Consider the following 20,041-nt stretch of genomic DNA (forward strand, 5'->3'; position numbering starts at 1 on the left):
TGCCTCCCTAGCAGAGATTTCAGGCTCATTCTGCACCTGGCTTTATTGGGTGCTGGGAACCCTATCTGAATTGTACTACTCACTAACTGAGCTATTTCACTAGCCCCTCAAAAATAATAATATGGCTTTTTAAATTTAATGTGTCTGCCAAAATCTTGGAAGAATTTTCCAAAAACTCAGTGACAGTCTAAAGTTTTACTATATTCATTTATTTGTGTATAGAAGTACATGTGGAGGTCAGAGAACAATTTGGAAGGCTAATTCTTTTTAGTGAGAGTCCCAAGGATGAAACTGATGTCAGAATTGGCATCTTTTAACCTATGAACCATCTCCAAAGCCCCAAATCAACTTCTAATGTGTTCTTTTGATTTTGTTGTTGCTTTGTTTTGTTCTGTTTTGTTTTTTGAGATAGGGCTTCTCTGTATATATAGCCTTGGCTATCTTGGACTCCCTTTCAGGCTGGCCCCAAACTCAGAGATCCACCTGCCTCTGTCTTCCTGAGTGTTGGGACTACAGATGCACCACCACACCACACCACACTTTCTTCTTGAGTGTTGGGACTACAGATGAACCACTTTCTTCCTTTTAAAGACATGTTAGCTGTGTACCTCCCAGGCTGACTGGTACTCAGCCTATACTTCCTGAACTTTCTGAAATCAGAGAAGACAATTTTATACCACAACACCAGGCGTGGCTCAGCTTTGTGAAACCATGGAATTCTTAGAAATATTACTGCAGTGTTTCTAAAATTGCATTATTAGAACCTACAAAAACAGGGGTGCTGGTTAACCAAATCCAGTGGCCAGCTGTCATTTGTCACACAAGCCTTCCGGCCAGAATTCAACCCCCAGAATCCACAAAGTTGTCTTCTGATCTGAGAAGATCAGAGTACCCACATGTGCCTACCCATGTCATACACATACAAATTAAATTGGTATAACAAATTTCAATGTACATTTTAAAAGCTTTAATGCAAATTCACAGCCCAGGAACAGGAAGGAATTCAAGACCAGCCATGACTGCAGGACTGTCAAAACAAAATTAGTAGGCCATATCCCAACTACTAAGCCAGTCTGTATGGAAAGTGCTTCCTGACTGCTGCTGCACCATAATAGACCGTTTTCAAGCTAGGCCAAAATAAGTACTCCCAGGTTTTCTTGTCAGTTGTTTTTGTGACTCCAATAAGGCAAGTAACTTAACAATCCCCATCTTTCTATGAGTGAGTATAGGTGCTTGGGGACCCCAACATGTCGGGAACTATTTTGAAGTCATTTCTTTCCACCTTGTTTTTGAGGCAAAGTCTCAACTACTGCACTGTGTACTCTGGGTGACCAGATTGTTGTGTATATATACATTCTCAAGCATGTAGCTTGATCTCAATATAATATCCAGAAATATTTGGGACTCCAAACTGCAGTCTGTTTCCCTTTGGTAGATGCATGTAAAAGTAGACACTGTCAGTTTGTGTGCACAAGTGGATATGATTTCTCCAAGCTTTGTAGTTTGATTTATGGGGGGAATTTTTACCTGAGGACAAGCTCAGACAACTACGTCTGAGACCGAGGCCCTTCAGAACTCATCTAGCCCTCTCCTGTAGTGGGCCTGACCTGTGCCTGTTAAGTTTCCTTGCTACCTCACATCTGAGTTGGAGTAGCTATATGTGCAAACACATTGAAAAATATAAAGTGTTAATAGCCATGACTGCTTTTGTTTTACTGGTAAAACATATCCTTAGGCTGTGCCTCTGAGGACATTTCCAGAGACTACAAGATATGAAGACTCAATGAACTAATTAACGCTTTAATTCACTCATGGATTCAGAGTTTGAGATACAGACGGTGGTGAGACATGGTGGTGCTGCGTTGGGGAAAAGAGAATATATGTCTTTGAGCTTAGCTTGTTAAGTAAGAGTGACCTCGGTTTGTTGTTGTTGTTGTTGGTTTTTTTTTTGAAACAGGGTCTCTAAATAGCTCTAGCTGTCCTGGAACTCACTATTAGACCACCTGCTTCTGCCTCCCTAGGGCCACCACACCTGGCTTCTGAACTATTTAAGTCTATCATTACAGAAAATAGCAAATAATTGTCACCAAGAGGTTGATGTTTAGCGCTTCAGAACAATGGCCGTCACTGATAACTGAAAAAATCAGGACAGATGGCAGATAACTATAGTGTGTGTGTGCCTGGTGCCCTCCCCTTGGGAGCCAGAAGAGGGCATCAGATCCCTTGGAACTGCAGTTACAAACAGTTGAGAGCCACCTTGTGGATGCCAGGAAGTGAACAAAGGTTCTCTAGAAGAGCAGCCAGTGCTCTTAACTGCTGGGTTGTCTCTCCAACGGCCTCTTAAGATTTTTTGTTTTGTTTTCTTTGTTTGTTGTTTTTCCAGACAGGGTTTCTCTGTATAGCACTGGCTGTCCTGGACTCACAAAGATCTGCCTGCCTCTGCCTCCCAGTGTGCTTCCATTAAAGGCGTGCGCCACTGCACCGGTCCTCTCAGATTTTAATGTGAGCACTTGTCACTATAAATTTAGGAGGACTGTGCTGGCTACGTTCCAGAGGTTCTAATTGGTTGTATTCTCATTTTCATTTGTCTCTAGGAATTTGATTTTTTTTTTAACTTCCTTTCTGATTTCTTGGATGATCACTGTCCAAAAACGTTTTGAATCTGGATTTTGTTGTTGTTGCTGAAATTTTGTGTTCAATGATATTAGTTTTGGAGAAGGTTTCATATCCTGATGAGAAAATATGTGTTTGCTATTTGTTGGGTGGGTTGTTCTGTATGTATCTGTTAATTCAGGACTTCAATAGTCAGTGTATAAAATATTTCTCTTGATGAATTATTCCTTCATAATATGTAGTATCCCTTTTTATATTTTCTAATTAGCTTTGGCATTTACTTTATCAAATATTTGCATATACATATATATGCATAATCTTTCCTAGCTGAATGTGTTTTACGACACAACTTATTATTGGCTCTTGTATTCCCTACTGTAGACTAGGCTGGCCTCAAACTCACAGTGATCTGCTGGCCTCTGCCTCCCTAGTCCTGGGATTATGGGCATGTGTCACCACACCCGGCCTTAATTCTTCTCTTTAATGAACTTAAACACAAAAACTCAACAAAATATGTGCAAACGTAATTTAGGAACACATTAAGAAGATCATCTATTATGACCAAATGGGTTTTACTATGGATAGGCAAATTTGCCTCAACATAATGTAAGTAGATAAATATAATGCACTATATAAACAAGGCTTTTCGACGAAGTTGAACATGCCTTTGTGATAAAAGTCTTGGAGATGCTAGGAATAAATGAATTGATCATACCTGAAAATAATAGAGGCTATATACAACAAACAGAGCCAACAGTAAATGGAGACAGCAGTTCTAAAACCAGAAACGAGACAAGGCTGTCCATTCTCCCCACTTACTCCAGATCGTGCCCGAAGTCTTAGCTATGGAAGTTAGACCAAAGAAAGCGATAAAAGGAAAAGAAAAAAAGAAAAGAAATCAATTCCTGTTCGTATGTAACGTGATTCTATAACCCAAGTCTAAACCCTAGAACCCGCATGGCCGCTTACAGCCTCTCTTACTCCAGTTCCAAGGGCTCCATCGCCCTCTTCTGGCCTCTGCACAAAAATATCAACCTAAGCCATTGGTTGGGGGGCCGGGCGGGGGTGGGGGTGGGGGTGGGGTCACCATTGAGTCATTTCCCTTTATTTGCAAACCTGGAATCACGGTCGTTCCTGTCAGGAGCAGGAAATTCAGTGATTGAATGCAAAGTCAGATACAAGGTTTAACAATACCGTTCCCTTTAATCCCAGCACTCTGGAAGACAGAGACAGCCCAATCGCTGTGAGTTCAAGGCCAGCCTGGTCTACAAAGCAAGCCCAGGACAGCCAGAGCTTCACAGAGAAACCCTGTCTTGAAAAAAATCAAAACGAACCAAACAACCAAACAACCAAAAAGAATTGAACAATACTGTTCCCTTATCTACTCAGTCAATGTTCCAATCAATCCTAAACATCCATTTGGCCTCTGAGGTGTGGGCACAGCCCAGTAGCCCGCGCTCTGCCTGCCGCAGAAGGCCTGTCTACACCTCGCCTCCGGGTGGCGCCGGGCAGCAGATGAGTCTCCACGACCTGCGCGATGGCCACCCTTCATCAAAGACAAGAGTGCGACCGGGACACGACGATAAACAAGGGGGCGGGGGGCGACCCAGGAGCCACTGAGGCCGGCCGGAAGCCTTCCGTGGCAACTTCCGGACATCAGACCCGGAAGAGGGCCCGAGGTGGGCGTGGCCGCAGCCAAGGCTCAAAGTTCCAAGTGGCGTGAGGGAGACGGCAACATGGACGCGCCGTTGCCGCCGCGCGAGTCGGCGAGGTTCGTGGCCGAGCACAGTCGCGACGTGTTCGTGGACCGCGAGGGCGTGCGCAGGGCGGCGGAGCTGCTGCTGCCCGCGGCCTCGGCTTGGCGCGTGGAGCACTGGAAGGCCCTGCACGAGCTCAACCCGCGCGGGGCGGACGAAGCTGCGCTCAACTGGGTGTTTGTGGCGGACTCGCTCAACTTCTCCTTCTGGGCGGAGCAGGAGCAGCACAAGTGTGAGGTGCGCTACGGCGGGACGGCGTACACGGGCTACTGGGCCCTGTGCGCCGCCCTTAACCGCGCGCTGGACCAAGGTGGGTGCCGCCCCTCGTACCTGCTGCTGCCCGGTGTGCCGCGGGCACCATCTGGAGGTGCCCAAAGCAAAAGCCGGGCAGAAGCAATATATGTCAATCAGCGGAGGTGGCAGAGCCAGTTTTCTTAAGAAAAAAAAAAATGTCACTTTAAGTTGGGCGCATTGGCTTCTATCTACAATCCCGACACTCCAGGCTTAGGCAGGAGGAACAATATGGAGTCGAGGCGAGCCTTGAGCTACGTAGTTTCAAGCCAGTCTCATAGCGGAAAAAAAACACAGAAAAACAAGTGAAAAATGAACACCACCTGAAGAACAGAACAGATTATAGAATGTTTTATGCAAGGAAAGTATTTGTGTCACATTACTGTCCTCAGTAACGGATGAATACACAAGTGTAGGGGCACGGGGGGGGGGGGAAGGGGTTACTTAATATTGTTGTTGTGCACCATTGATGCGTGTCTGGAGCACTTGTGTGGCTATTTATTTATTTATTTATTTATTTCTCTATTTTGGTATGGGTGTTTCGCCTGCGTGCACCCATGTGCATGCAGTGCCCACCGAAGCCAAAGAGTGTGTCGATTCCCTAGGATTGCATTCAGTTACAGAAGGTTGTGAACCACCATAAGACTCGAACCTAAGTCCTCTGGAAGAATGACCAGTGTGTGTACGGGCCTCCTGAACCACAACAACAGCCCTAATTTTTTTTTTTTAAGACTCCTCACCGAGTAGTCCTGGCCTGTGTAGAATTCAGACTACACTGGTCTTGAGCTCACGGGGATGCTATCCAGCTGCCTCTGCCTCTTGAGTCCTCAGATTAGGTCAGCACCCCACATTGCGTCTTTTTTAACACAAATTTGATCGCATATTATTTGCAACTTCTAAAAATCTCTGAATGTTCTCTTTAAAGGGATACCAGTAACGAGCGCCTCCTACTGTGCCACTGTGACCCTTGATCAGGTTCGGAATATATTTCGTTCAGACACAGCCGTGCCCATGCCTTTAATAGAAGAGAGGCATCGGATTCTCAACGAAACTGGGAAGATTCTGCTGGAGAAATTTGGAGGCTCTTTTCTTAATTGTGTCCAGAAAAGTGAAAAGAGTGCGCAGAAGTTAATGTACCTGGTTGTTGAAAATTTTCCTTCTTACAGAGACGAGACACAGTTTGAGGTGAGCTTGTTGCTGGGGGATTTTAGAAGTCATAATAACCCTGAGTCAATGCTCTCTCTTTCCGGAGCGGTTTTTAAGGCTAGCAGCTTAAAATTTGAAGTTTATTTTACTGTAATAACAAAATTTGTGCTTCAACTCCGTTACTTTTTATGTTTTCCAGTCAGAGATCTCTTTATTTTGTCTTTTATTCTTTTAAAAGGCTTCAGCCCTCCATAGAATGCTGTCACTTGAGGATAGAAAGCACAAAAAGTTCACAAAGTTGGATGAGAATCAGAGTGTAGAATGTACACCGATTTTTCTCTAGGAAAACTATTTTTCTTGAAAAGCTCGGTATATGTTTTCTTTCTTACACACTGTTCTTTTATAATAATTTGTTTCATGGTACAAAACAATTAGATGGATGCACTTTTAAAATGATGAACATTAGCTCTGTGCTCCGAGTGTACGCCTTTCATCTTTTTGGAATCCTTGTCACTGAGTGTTTTCTGGGTTTGTTTCTTTGTTTCATTGGTATGAGCTGTGGTCTCTGTTGCCCTGCCCCCACCCTCCCCAGGGACCTTCCCCTGTGGAACTGTAAACCCTAGTACTCTCTTCCTTTTCTACCTAGCTGCTGGTTGTGGTAGTTGTCACAGAAACAGGAAAACAACTGACACCCCCTCCACCACCACCCCCACCAGTTTCTTTTCTTTTTTAGATGGGTTTATTTTGTGCATGAATTTTGCTTGCCTGTGTATATGTGTGACATGTGCATACCTAGAGCCCACGGAGTTCCAAAGAGGGTGTTGCATTCTCAGGAACAGGAGGTAGGAATGGCTGTGAACCACCCGTGTGGGTGCTGGGAACCAGCCTTCCCCCACCACAGATTCCTTAATAGTGACATTAGAAACGTTAATCTCATAAAAGTAGGTCTGAACCGATGGTAACCTAAGGTTAGGAAATAGGCTATTTCTCATTATGATGGAGTATTTTTATTGATATCATTTTCTGGGTGTTTAAATTTTACTTAGGTTTTTTACATTTCATTGTGTGTGTGTGTGTGTGTGTGTGTGTGTGTTGATCTGAAGGCAGCACAAGGCTGCCACACTGGGTGTAGCTTAGGCGTAAGAGACCTCAAAGGCTGCCCCACACACCTCCTCTAGTAAGTCCACGCCTCCTAATAGTGCTCTTCACATGGGCCAAGCATTCCAGCACATGAGTCTGTGGAGTCCATTCCTATTCAAAGCTGCACAGGCATTAAGGCTAGGAATAGGTTTTAATTACCAATATGTTCCTGTACTCTAAACTGATGTACATTTGAGGCATTTGGGGGAGGGGCCTAGGGTGGGTGGGGCTGCAGAGGTCCAGGTCCTTCTTAGCAGGGCTAATTTCCCTAACTTCATCTTTGCTAAAAATGACGCTTTACCCCCAGACCTGGGGATTAAACCTGGGACTTCCCAGCACTGGGAGGCAGAGGCAGGTGAGTTGCTGTGAGTTTGAGACCAGCATGGTCTACAGAATGAGTCCAGGATGCCAAGGCTACACAGAGAAACCAAAAACTAAACACCAAACCAAACAGACGAAACCCTGAGGCTTCATGCATGCTAGACAAGGGTTCACTATGCTATAGCTCCGATGTTAGTCTTCTTTAGTTAAATTAATCCACATCTGCCAGGTGTGGTGGCGCACGCCTTTAATCCCAGCAATCTGGGAGGCTGAGGTTGGTGGATCTCTGTGAGTTCAAGTCCAGCCTGATCTACAAAACAAGTCCAAGACAGCCAAGGCTACACAGAGAAACCCTGTCTCAACACCGCCCCATGACCCGCTCACAAATAATATATACATCCTTATTCTGTGTTTAAATATAATTGACAGCTTCATTGCATAGACTACATACTGACTTTTCCTATTGCCCAGTGATTTGATAAGTCCTGGCTTACTGTTAGTTACCTCTTTATTTCTATAAAGTAAATTAAGAGCCAGGTGCGGTGGTGCACGCCTTTAATCCCAGCACTTGGGAGGCAGAGACAGGAGGATCTCTGTGGGTTCGAGGCTAGCCTAGTCTACAAAGTGAGTCCCAGACAGCCAAGGCTCTGTTACACAGAGACACCCTGTCTCAAAAATAAATAAATGAATAAATTTGAATATATTATTTGAAAGGAAACAGTTTAAATATCAGTGTTGTGAATTTTTTTTCAGTCAGAAGCCCAGAGACAGTTATTTTCTTCATTCTCCATTATTTTATGCAGTTAATGTGACTTGTGCTTCAATGAGATGAGAGCCCTCTTTTTACTGGGTTGAAACTGAGCTCAGAATAAGTACTTAACCACTGGGCTTTAACCCCAGTACAGATAAGCTTGTTTTCAGTTAAAGGATTTTTTTTAAAAGCGATGCTATTTACATATAAAAATCATAACTAACTGGGTTATAGAGCATGGCACATGTATGAATAATACTGAAAATGAGTGCTAGAGGCTGGAGAGGTGGCTCAGAGGTTAAGAGTACTGACTGCTCTTCCAGAGGTCCTGAGTTCAACTCCCAGCAACCAAGCAGTGGCTCACAACCATCTGTATAATGTGATCTGATGCCCTCTTCTGGCCTGCAGGTGTACATGCAGGCAGAGCACTATATACATAATAACTAATTTTTTTTTTAAAAAGGAGCACTTACTAGTCCTCCTACAGAGGACCAGAGTTTGATTCCCAGCACCCATGGCAACTCACCACCTCCTGTGACTCCAATTCCAGGAGATCAGATGCCTCTGGCTTCTGCAGGCACCCGTACATGTGTCACTCAGACATACATGTATGAAAATGATTAATAATAAAAGGGTCTAGGGATACAGCTTAGTTGGTGAGTGCTTGCCTTGCACTCAGGAAACCCTGGGTTTGAACCCGAGGCCTGGGGGCTTGGGAGGATGGAGGGAGGAATAAAGAAAATGGTTACTGAGTATTGAGTGGTATCAAGACTGAATGTTTGGTGTACCTTGAAAAAAAATTGTAGTGATAATGTTGATGAGATACTTTTAAAAAGTTTTTGTTGTTGTTGTTGCTGGGCATGGTAGCACACAACCTTTAATCCCAGCACTCTGGAGGCAGAGGCAGGCAGATCTCTGAGTTCAAGGCCAGCCTGGTCTACAGAGCAAGGTCCAGGACAGTCAGAGCTACATAGACAGACCTTGCTCGAGAAACCAAAAAAAGAAAGAAAAGAAAAAAATGTTTTCAGACTTTGTTTTGTCTTTTGAGATGGTCTCTGTCTCCATCAAGTGCCCTTTTTAAATAGTATACATTAAGATTTCAGAAAGCACAGTGATGTGTGTTCTCCAATCTCCAGGGGAAAAGGATCTCCTTTTACAAGCGAGCGCAGATTCTCGTGGCAGACACATGGAGTGTGTTGGAAGGGAAAGGAGATGGCTGCTTTGAGGACATCTCCACCATCACCATGTTTGCTGATTACAGACTGCCTCAGATTCTTGCTTACCTTGGAGCCCTGAAGTACTCGGATGACTTACTAAAGAAGCTTCTCAGAGGTTTGCAGCTCCACATCATGTTTGCTGTGCTGTGGCCTGTTGGCCTGTTGCTCAGTCTGTTTAGTTTTATTTACAAATCGCTCTCTTTTGCCTAGAAAGCAAAGCATAAGTGTAGAGATAATGTGTGCTGGGTGTGGGAGCGTCTTGCACTGAGGAGACAGAAGCAGGAGGTTAGGGAGTTCCAGAGCAGTTGGTCTACACAGGGAGAGCCTATGATTAAAAAAAGAAGAGGGAGGGGGAGGGGGGAGCACGAGGGGCGGGGCTGTGGCATGAAAGCACACACCTTTAATCTCAGTCCTTGGAGGCCGAGAGGAAGGAGGCTCTCTGTGAGCTCAAGGCCAGACTGGTCTACATAGAGAGATACAGGACAGCTAGGGCTACATAGTCAGATCCTGACTCAAAAAAAAAAAAAATATGGCCGGGCGTGGTGGTGCACACCTTTAATCCCAGCACTCGGGAGGCAGAGGCAGGTGGATCACTGTGAGTTCGAGGCCAGCCTGGTCTACAAAGTGAGTCCAGGACAGCCAAGGCTACATAGAGAAACCCTGTCTCGAAAAACCAAAAAAAAAAAAAAAAAAAAAAAAAATATGTATAAGAATGATGAAGCCAGGTGGTAGTGAACACCTTTAGTCCCAGCGCTGAGGATCAACCAGGTAGATCTCTAAGTTTGAGACCAGCCTGTTTTACAGAGCAAGTTCCAGGACAGCCAGGACTACACAGAGAAACCCTGTCTCAAAAACAACAACAACAACAACAAAAGGAATGAAAAAAAATTGGCTATCCTAGATCTTACTCGTAGGCCATTCTGGCCCCCAACTCACAGAGATCTGCCTACCTCAGCCTCCACCTCCCAAGTGCTGGAATTAAAGGCGTGTGCCACCACTACCCACACAAAATGGTTTTTCCTGTTTGCACTGTAAAAAGTAGATACTATTGAAAATTCAGTTTACTTGGACATTATAACTTCAGAGCTTGATAAAAATGAAACCCATGTTTGTTACATGGAGATGTGTGAAATAGGTGTAGTGGCTACGACGTGTTACTCAAGCCCCTGAGCTGTCTTTCCTAGGCTTACCTGTGTGTGTGTCATGGTTGGGCGTAGTTGCAAACATACATCTGGGCATCTTACCTGCTAATTAGTAAGTTAGGTTGAGACGTTTGTGTGAAATTGACTTCTTTTTAAAAGAAAAATAATTGTGTGTCACTTTCATGTTACTTTATTTCTTAGGTAGAGGAGTTTCTACTGCTTTTCTTTTAAGTAGTTGTTATACTTGAATTATTTTCTGTTGTGAAACAAACATAAAGTTACTATCCACCTAAGGTTCACTAGGTAAAGCCTAAGGCTGTCCTTTCTGTCTCTGTATCTTCATTTGAAAATTAACAGGCTGTTAAAATGTAATGCTCATGACCTGTGTATGTGATTAATTATTGGATTAATTATTGATTAATTATCATTTATCATATATACCTATGTGGGTAAACATGTGTAGATGTGTGGGCATTCAACTAAATCGAGCCAGTCTGTTTTGAGACAAGGTCTCATGTGTAGCCTGGGTGGCCTTAGGTTTTCAGCCCTTTGCCGCAGCCTCCCAGGTAGCCAGCACTGCAGACATGCACAGCCATGCCTAGCTCATGCCTGTTTCCCAATGAAGTCACATACCCAGGTACCAAACGTAGGTCTCCAGTGTTGTCTTCCCAGGGAAGGGAGCTCAACCCATTACTAAACAGAATGGGTAACAAATTATGCTAACATTTAATAGCTAAAACAAGAAAATTTACTCTTTCAAAGTTTCTGTGGTTCAGGAACCCAGGTTCCGCCTGGCTAGGCTCCTCTGGTCAAGGTTGCAATCAGTCTAGTCTAATGGGTCCGCTTAGGTGGTGGCATCTTCCTTAGGGTTACTCCCCTGATTGGCAGTGTAGCAAATGATAGTTAAGTTTGAAGGGATTTATTAACAGAAAAGGAAGGCTTGGATTTCCATGCTGACGCCAGGGGCAAAATAAGTGGAAGAAAACTGCATTGGTCTGTATTCTCCTGCTGGCCAAGCAACAGGGATGCCAGAGAGAGAGCAGCATTGCTTGAGGCTAGAGGTTAGATGTACTTGCCAGACCTCCTGTCTGGCTCCAGGTGGCCTGCATGGTCCTGCCCAGAGCAACAGTTCTTATATGGAAGAAACCCGTGAGAACACTTTTCTGCTGAAACCAACTGCGTCTCTACAGTTTAGTTCTGATTCATTTCTTAAGAAGCCTTACCCCTGACCCGGCCTCATGGAGCACACCTTTAGTCCCAGCACTGGGGCGGCAGAAGCAAAGAGATCTCTGTGAGTTCTAGACCAGCCTGATCTACATAGTGAGCTGCAGGCCAGCTAGAGTTACTGGTGGGACTGGCTAAAAAGAAAAAGAAAAAAAAAATCTTTAAATTTAGGGCTAGGGCTATTTTATCTTCATTTAACAAGTTTACTTGAAGAACTCCCATGTGCAAAGTGTAATACTAGGTCCTGAGAATATTGAGACAAACAAGCCAGACACAGCTTCTGTCGCTGTGAATTTAACTTAATTTTACAAAAACGCCTAGGTTTCTAAACGATTTTTTTCTTTCCCTCTTAATTCTTGCAGGAGAAATGCTCTTAAATGGAGATAAACAAGAGGTGGAAATTAGAGGTTGCTCCATTTGGTGTGTTGAGCTAATCCGGGATTGTCTTCTGGAGCTTCTTGAAAAAAGAGGCGAAAAACCTCTTGGTGAGATCAACGCTGTTCTCCTGGATTATCACCTGTGGGACTATGCCCGAGACCACAGGGACGACATGAAAGGAATTCCATTTCACCGCACACGCTGCATTTATTACTGATCCTGAATGCTGATGGATCCACTGGGAACACTTGCACTTTTAGATCACACGTCATGTGCACATTGTTTGTTTGGTTTGGTTTTCTGAGACAGGGTTTCTCTGTGGAGCCTTGGCTGCCCTGGACTGGATTTGTAGACCAGGCTGGCCTTGAACTCACAGAGTTCCACCTGCCTCTGCCTCCTGAGTGCTGGGATTACAGGTGTGTGCCACTGCACCTGGCTTTCATTTGCACAGTTTTGGTTTGTTATAAAGGATTTTTATAAAGGAGCAGTGGTGGCACATGACTTTAATCCCAGCACTCAGGAGGTGGAGGCAGGTGGTTCTCTGAGTTCAAGACCAGCCTAGTCAACAGAGTGAGTTCTAGGACAGAGAAACTCTGTCTTGAAAAACCAAAGGAAAAAGAAAAGAAAAGAAAAGAAAAGAAAAAAAAAGGTGGAAATTATAGGAATGGGTAATTGACTGGCAGGTCTCTGTTCATCATTTTTTCTTGGCATATCTTATATAGTCCCATAGTCATATTGCATAATCTTCAATGATATTATCCATGACTAGTTGGTAGCTTTTCTCAATTGGTAGTCATTTAGTCATTTTCTTCTTTTTCTTTTATGGTCCCTGGATCAGCCCTGTGTCCTTATGTATGCCAGGCAAGTGCTCTAACGCTGAGTCACACTCCCCGATTAGTTATTTTCTCTATGCGATAATTTTATATTAAATAGAGATAGTTTCTGGTATATTGCTTTTATAAAAATCAATTGTGAATGCTTAGTATGGTGGCACACACATGTAATCCCAAGACCCAGCAGGTGGAAGCAGAGGATCATGAGTTCTAGACCATCCTGGACCACTTAGAACACAAAAATAAGGGCTAAAGAGATGCTTCTCCAATTCAGAGCATTTCCCTCTCTTGTAGAGGACATGGGTTTGCTTCCCAGCTGCACACTGGGCACTAACAGCCACCAGTAACTCTAGCTCCAGGAGGGATCCAGTGCTCTCTGCTGGCCTCCTCTGTCTGTCTGTCTGTCTCTCTCTCTCACACACACACAGACACACACACACATGTAAAATAAAAGATCTTTTTTAAAAAACATGGTGGGGATGGGGGAGCCTATGAATGCAGTGCAGTTGGTGGGGTGCTTGGCTACCATGCCAAAGGTCCTGAGTTCCACTTTCAGCACTGTGTAGAACCAGTGTGTGATCCTGCATGCCTGTCATCCCAGCACTGAGGTGACAGAGTCAGGAAAGTTAGATGTGACCGAATCAGCTTCACATGATGAATAGCCAACCTAGAATATTTATGACCTTGTATTTTTTGTTTGTTTGATTGGTTGTTTTTTGAGTTTTTTGTTTGGTTGGTTGTTTTGGTTTTTCAAGACAGGGTCTCTCTGTGTAGCCTTGGATGTCCTGAACTTGATTTGTAGACCAAGCTGGCCTTGAACTCACAGTGATCCTCCTGCCTCTGCCTCCTGAGTGCTGGGATTAAAGGTGTGTGCCACCACTCCCAGCCACCTGCTATCTTGTATTATTTTTAATACAGTATTTTAATTAAACCATCAAGAGTTTCATACACTGTACTTTGATCATATTTGCCCCTAACTCTTCCCAGATTCACCCTCACCTCACCACCCCCAAGACCTTGTCTTATAAAAAATAAAAAAGATCAATCATGGCATTTTATTTTGTGTTTTTTGTTGGTAGTAGTGAGTTTTGAACATAATGGCTTCTCAGTTTTGGATATCTATTAGCCTAAGTATTTTTAGACTTCGTTGGAATTGAATTAAGATCTCTAAAACTTTTCCTAACCGTGGAATGAGATGTATCATTAAGATAGAATTTGCCGCTGGGCGGTGGTGCTGCCTTTAATCCCAGCACCCCAGAGGCAGGGATGGATGGATGTCTGAGTTCCAGGCCAGCCTGGTCTACAGGGTGAGTTCCAGAACAGCCAGGAAGAAACCCTGTCTAAAAAAAAAACAAACAAGATAGACTATTCCAAGTGTAGATTAAAAAGGTTTATAGTGGGCTAACTCACTGACTCCATTGGTGCACTGGTGAATGCCTGCTAGCTCAGGTCCCACCTCGCCCCACCTCCCCTCTGCCATTGGCAGAATCCACAGGTGCAGAATCCAGGGCTGACTTCACCTTTTAAACTTAACAACTGCATAAACCAAGGATAGGTGTTCTGTGTCCAAGTATGTGCTTGAGACCTGTGACAGGGACTATATGAAAGGGTCCCCTGGCTTGAGCAGTTGACAGCTCACATAACTGAGTTGCTGCGCCTGTCACTCGTGTGATTGAGGGGCAGACAATCAGGTGCTTATGCATAGATTGGTGCAGTAGTTAGTCACCCTGTCTCCTTGCTTGTGGTCGTCTTGGTGAAGCAAGGTGCAGCTCTGTCAGGAACGACACAAGAAACTGTCTTCCGCTAAGGGGTGTTCTGTCGAAGCATAGCAGCTGAGACAACAGTAACCTTTGTATTTATTCCATTCAGTCTTGGGAATGGAACCCAGGACATACTTGGCAAGCATTCTGCCACAGAGCCGCACCCTTACCCTAACTAGCCAATTTGAGGACTGGGACTCACCTGTTCCTGTTCTGCCTCTTCTGTCTGTGAACTTTGTGCTTGAGATAAGAACGTGTTACATTTCCAACTCATTTTCTTCTTTTTTTGTTTGTTTTGTTTTTCTTTTTCTTTTCTTTTCTTTTTTTTTTTTTTTCTTTTCCCCTTCGAGAAAGGCTTTCTCTGTGTAACTTTCCTGACTATCCTAGGCTTGCTTTGTAGACCAGGCTGGCCTTGAACTCAGATCTACCTACCTCTGCCTCCCGAGTGCTGGGATTAAAGGCATGTGCCACCGTGCCCGGCTCTCATAATTTTGTTCTTTATTGTGAGTTTGCACATGTGCACGTGCATGTCATAGCACATGTATGGAATCAGAGGGTAAGGTGCAGGTGTTGAGTCTCTCCTACCACAGTTTGTGTCCCGGTGATCTAACTGTAGTCATCGGGCTTGGCAGCAGGCACCTTCACTGGCTGAGCCATCTTGCCAACCCTCAATTAGTTTTCTGTAACATACTCAAAAGTATCATAACTGATTAGCTTTCAACTTTGGGCACCTGCAACCCGTCTATACTCTTCCTTAGCACCTCTGTCTTTGAGGTAGCGTCTCGTTATGTAGAGAAGGCTGGCTTCAAATTCACAGAGATCCACCTGCCTCTGCCTTCTGAGTGCAGGGGTTGAAGTTGTGCACCATCACGCCCAGTATAAATACTTTAAAAATATTTAACAATTTGCGTGTGTGTGTGTGCATGCTTGTATGAGTTTCTGTGCACCATGTGCGTGCAAGAGCCTGCAGAGACCAGAGTTACAGGAGGTTACAAGTGGCCAGGTGTGGGTGCCGGAACCAAATCTGAGTCCTCTAAGAACGAGTAAGCACTCTGAACTGCTTCTGGCTCTTGGAGAAAGTAGTTTTCACTAGTGCTGGCTCTGACTGCACAGCACCACTTGCTCTGATGTTGCTACATCAGCACAGCGGGCACGCTGTTTCCAGGCTGCTTTCAGAAACTGTCGTTTTCTCTTCGCTACAAATGTAGTCGTGCATTTGGAAGCCAGGCTATTGAACGCTACGGTGATGTATTCTTGAGTCTCAGAATTCTAGAGCAGAGGCAGGAGGATGGCTGTGAGTTTGAGGCCAGCCTGTGCTGTGTAATGAACGCTACTGTAACCCAGCCTGGACCATGGTATAAAGCCCTATCCAAATAGTAACAACAAAAAGTAAGCCTATGGGGAATGCAAAATTTCATTTTTCAGGTGGTTACCTCCAAGACAAACTATTAGTTTAATTTTTATAATGTAAAGAGCAGCTGTTATAGCCCCATCACTTTCTCTTCATCCCATTCCGCTGTTGTCAAGATGGACTAAAGTTTATCTCCTAGAACTGGAATTCTGGACAGCTATGAGTCACCACGTGCATGCTGGGAATTGAACCCAGGCCCTATGTGAGAACAAGTGCTCTTAACTGCTAAGCCACCTCTCTAGCTCTAGTTCAATTACGTTTCATGAAGCCTGGGTTAAAATGAAATAATAAGTGATGAGGCAGGAGAGATGGCTTATCAGTTAAGAGCGCTGGCTGCTCTTGCACAGGACTGTGTTCTGTTCCCAGCACCCACATGGTGGCTTACAGGTGTTGAGGGAGGGTCTTGTGCACTGGATTTTCAGATGCTGATTTCAGTGCCCTGAGATCCGGTTGCCACCCAGACAAGCACAGTCTCGCATACACCTGTCCTTGTTGTGTAAACCTTGTTCCACCTAATTTAAAGTTGAGTGGTTAGTAAAGATGCTGAAGCCTGTGACTTGGCAGAAGAGAGGTAGGCAGAATTTAGGTTTCCCAGCTTGGGCTTGGGCTTGGGCTTGGGCTTGGGAGACCACGAGGCACGGGGAGGGTAGGAGAAGGAGCAGAAGATGGAGAAAGAGGACATGGCCTGATGGAGCAGGTCCAGCCCAGAGTGGATGAGTAACTTAGGCTGTGTAGCTGAGAGATAGCTAAATAGCTTAGAGAGTTGATACCTGCCCAGCTCCACAGTGTTAAGCTTGTAAAATAAATCATAGTCTCTTTGTGTCAGTTATCTTGGAAACTAGTGGGGTTAAAAAAAAAAAAAAGACCCTGCTGTTTTATTCATTAGGATTCTACATGCAAGCCTCCAGTTCGAGATATCGGCTTCCTCAGGCATGGCGCAAACATGATACGCATATATATGCAGACAAAACATCCACACACATACAAATAAAGTCTTTTAAAAATAATAGGTAATAATAGTATCTGAGAAGCCTAGAAACTCCTACTTCAAGAACAAAACATACTATTTGGAAAACAAAAATCCACAAAATCTTAATTACACTAAGGAAAGAAACTATATTTGGTTTGGGCATGTTGTTAAGGACCAATCCATCACCATCAAAGTGATAAAGAGAGGAACCATTGTCCCCCCCCCCCAATTTCTGTACGAACACCATTTTGGATAACTGGGTAGGAGGAAACTTTTATTATAGAATAATTTGAGCTGATGAATGTAAAATGATTGTTAGGATTTGAGCATGACCTTGTGATTTAGACCCAGAGAGAGCTGCCAGAGGCATGGCCTGATTCAGGCTGAAGGATCGAGCCTCACAGTGCAGGCTGGTGTCAACAGGAGACTTCATCTGGTGGGGAAAGCATGCCTGCTTGCCTGCCTGCCAGGGACTGAGAAGGAACCAGGGTGGCCTCCAGCCCACAGCCTGTGCTGCCAAGAAGAACAGCATGAGTTGGAAGATCATTTGAGTTAATCCTGAGGTGGCCTTGGCCCTGGTTTTCACCTCAATTATAATCATATTGACAAAAGAAAAAGTAATAAAAATTGATGTTAAAAAGGATTTGCTTACATGACATTAAGTTAAACGAGTGATACTTTTTAGCTCAAGTAGAGTTGCATCCCGATAAGCATTCCTCCACCCTAGGAATGGGCCAATTCAAGCCAGATTAGAGATAAATGCAGGTTTATTGGGGACAGCTCTCACTGGTCCCAAGAAACAGGCCAGAGAAGTTGCCATGCGCAAGGGAAAACAGAAAAGGTGGTGGTGGTGGTGGTGGTGGGGGCGGGGGACGCGCAGAGAGAAAGTGCATGCGCGGAGAGAGGGAAAGCAGAGAGTGCAAAAAGAGAAGGGAACAAAAATGTTCGTTTTATATAGTGAAGAGCCTCTGAGGGAGGGGAAGCCCCTGTCCCTGGGCTGGAAAGTTCAGGGTAGATGGCGGGGTATGTGGCCATGTCCTGTAACAGGTAGGGACTGAGGGATCCTGGGAGGACCTGGAGGCTAGGTCCACTTTGGTTCAAAAGTCACCTCAGCCGCTTGTACCGGATTTGAAGACCAACACATACTAAACCTCCTAGAGATAAGTAGTGTGCTAAATGGACCAGGAAATGTAGGGTGCTAGGAAGTATTTGATTGGCCAACCGTTAGGCCCTGGTTCCCACACTGAAGACAGGCCTCTCAGGCAACTCAAGCAGGGTAACAGCTATCCGAAAAAGTGTAACACTGGTGTGCATAAAATAGTTCCAGCAATATGTACTATCTTTGCTACGTAAAACTCCTATCTGCCCAAGTAGCCAGGCCAAAGCCCCATCTTTGTTTAAATTGTACAAAGTGTAACCTGGGGCCAGGATCTGGAAGAGATTTAAGGATGACAGTGTTTGTGGAATGCATACACCTAAAGTGTATATAATTTAGTAAAATCTGGTGAACACACAGCTCTTCCTTGAGTGTTGGCCCAGCTAACAAAGCACTATTAAAGAGAGTTTCCTCAATTAATCGCTGAGTGTATGGAGTGATCTCTCAATAGGAAGGTGTTGCAAGCAAGAAGGTAAGTACACTCAGCTGGTGTAATTAAAATTATATTTTATTATGCCAAGGGTCTTCATGCAAGGTTCTCACGTGATGCTCATGTCTCCCCATTGCTGCTCACCTGTTGGTTCCAGTCATTTTAATTTTTATTTTATTTTAATATTTATTTAGTATACAGTGTTTTGCCTGTATGTATGCCTGCAGACCAGAAGAGGGCACTAGATCACACTATAGATGCTTGTGAGCCACCATGTGGTTGCTGGGAATTGAACTCAGGACCTTTGGAAGAGCAGCCAAGTGCTCTTAACCTCTGAGCCATCTCTCCAGCCCCGTGTCTAGTCTTAATAGGAGCCTCCAGTTCAAGGGTCAGAATCCCAGGGGACACTCTTCAGCAGCAGGGCCGACCAGCCTGTCTGTCATCTCTCCAGTTTCTCCAGCAGTCATGAAGAAGTGAAGAGTGATACTGCTCTTGGTCTCTGCTTATAGACTGTCAAGTAGGTGTCATAGGATTCTCTGCTTACAGTGTTTGTAAGAGGAACTTTTATTCACCAGTGTCAGTTGTTTCTTGGAGGCTTACTGGTGCTGTCTGCTAAATAGGCCTAGTCCTTGAATCTTCCAGCCTCTGTATGCTCTAACCTCGGCCTAGAATGTTTTCAGTCTCTGAGACTTACAGCTTAATGAGCTCATCCTTTCTTGTTCTTACTGAGCTCATAGGTGGCTGGTTCAACTCAGTTGTTCTGGCTCAAACTCCTCTCCCAGCTGACTTAATTCAGTCTGACTTCTCTCTCGGCCTCTGAATTGCTCTGCTTGGCCTCAAACTAATTTAGCAATCTGCTTAATCTTCTGGCTCCTTCTCATTCTCTGGCTCATTCCATATTCACCTGTGTTCTTTCTCTGCAACATGTCTCTATTACTGTCCAGGTAAAACTGCCTCTCCACTCCTCCTTCCCTCCCTCCTCCTCCTCCTCCTCCTCCTCCTCCTCCTCCTCCTCCTCCTTCTTCTTCTTCTTCTTCTCTCTCTCTCTCTCTCTCTCTCTCTCTCTCTCTCTCTCTCTCTCTCTCTCTCTGCATTGTGCCTTAAGTAGTTTCCCTTTCCTCTCTCATGAGAGTTGGGCAGATCCTATTCTATCAAATATTTCTCTGTTATTTTTCAACCACTCAATTATATATCACTTTCAACTATGGGTCTTCCTTCTACAATCTAGCTTTCCTTTCATTTTTACTTTCTTTGTTTGGAATTAAAGGCATGCACCACCACGCCTAGACCTAGGTTTTTCTTTACCTGATACTTGCTCTATACCAGGCTGGCCTTAAACTCAGATCTACTTGCCTCGTCTTCTGGATTAAAGACATGTTTGTATTCCAGCTGGATCACACAGACCTAGAAGGTCTTTGGATGTGGTCTCTTGCTAGAACAGCCACGTTCTGAACTAAAATTCCTCTAAAATTTCCTCCTTTCTGCTTAAGCTAACAATTGT

The 20,041-nt window shown here is 44.4% G+C and overlaps 1 protein-coding gene across 1 annotated transcript; it reads left to right on the forward strand.

Moving 5' to 3' along the window:
- Nucleotides 1–4,279: 4,279 nt before the first annotated feature.
- Nucleotides 4,280–13,866, forward strand: QNG1 (Q-nucleotide N-glycosylase 1). Its single transcript, XM_084794574.1, has 4 exons — nucleotides 4,280–4,680; nucleotides 5,587–5,846; nucleotides 9,156–9,351; nucleotides 11,965–13,866. The coding sequence occupies exons 1-4, from the start codon at nucleotides 4,350–4,352 to the stop codon at nucleotides 12,195–12,197; spliced, it is 1,020 nt and encodes a 339-aa protein (XP_084650700.1). The 5' UTR covers nucleotides 4,280–4,349; the 3' UTR covers nucleotides 12,198–13,866.
- The last annotated feature ends 6,175 nt before the right edge of the window (nucleotides 13,867–20,041 follow it).

This window comes from Acomys minous, assembly GCF_964271855.1.
Source record: "Acomys minous genome assembly, chromosome: 9".
Lineage (NCBI taxonomy): Eukaryota > Metazoa > Chordata > Mammalia > Rodentia > Muridae > Acomys > Acomys minous.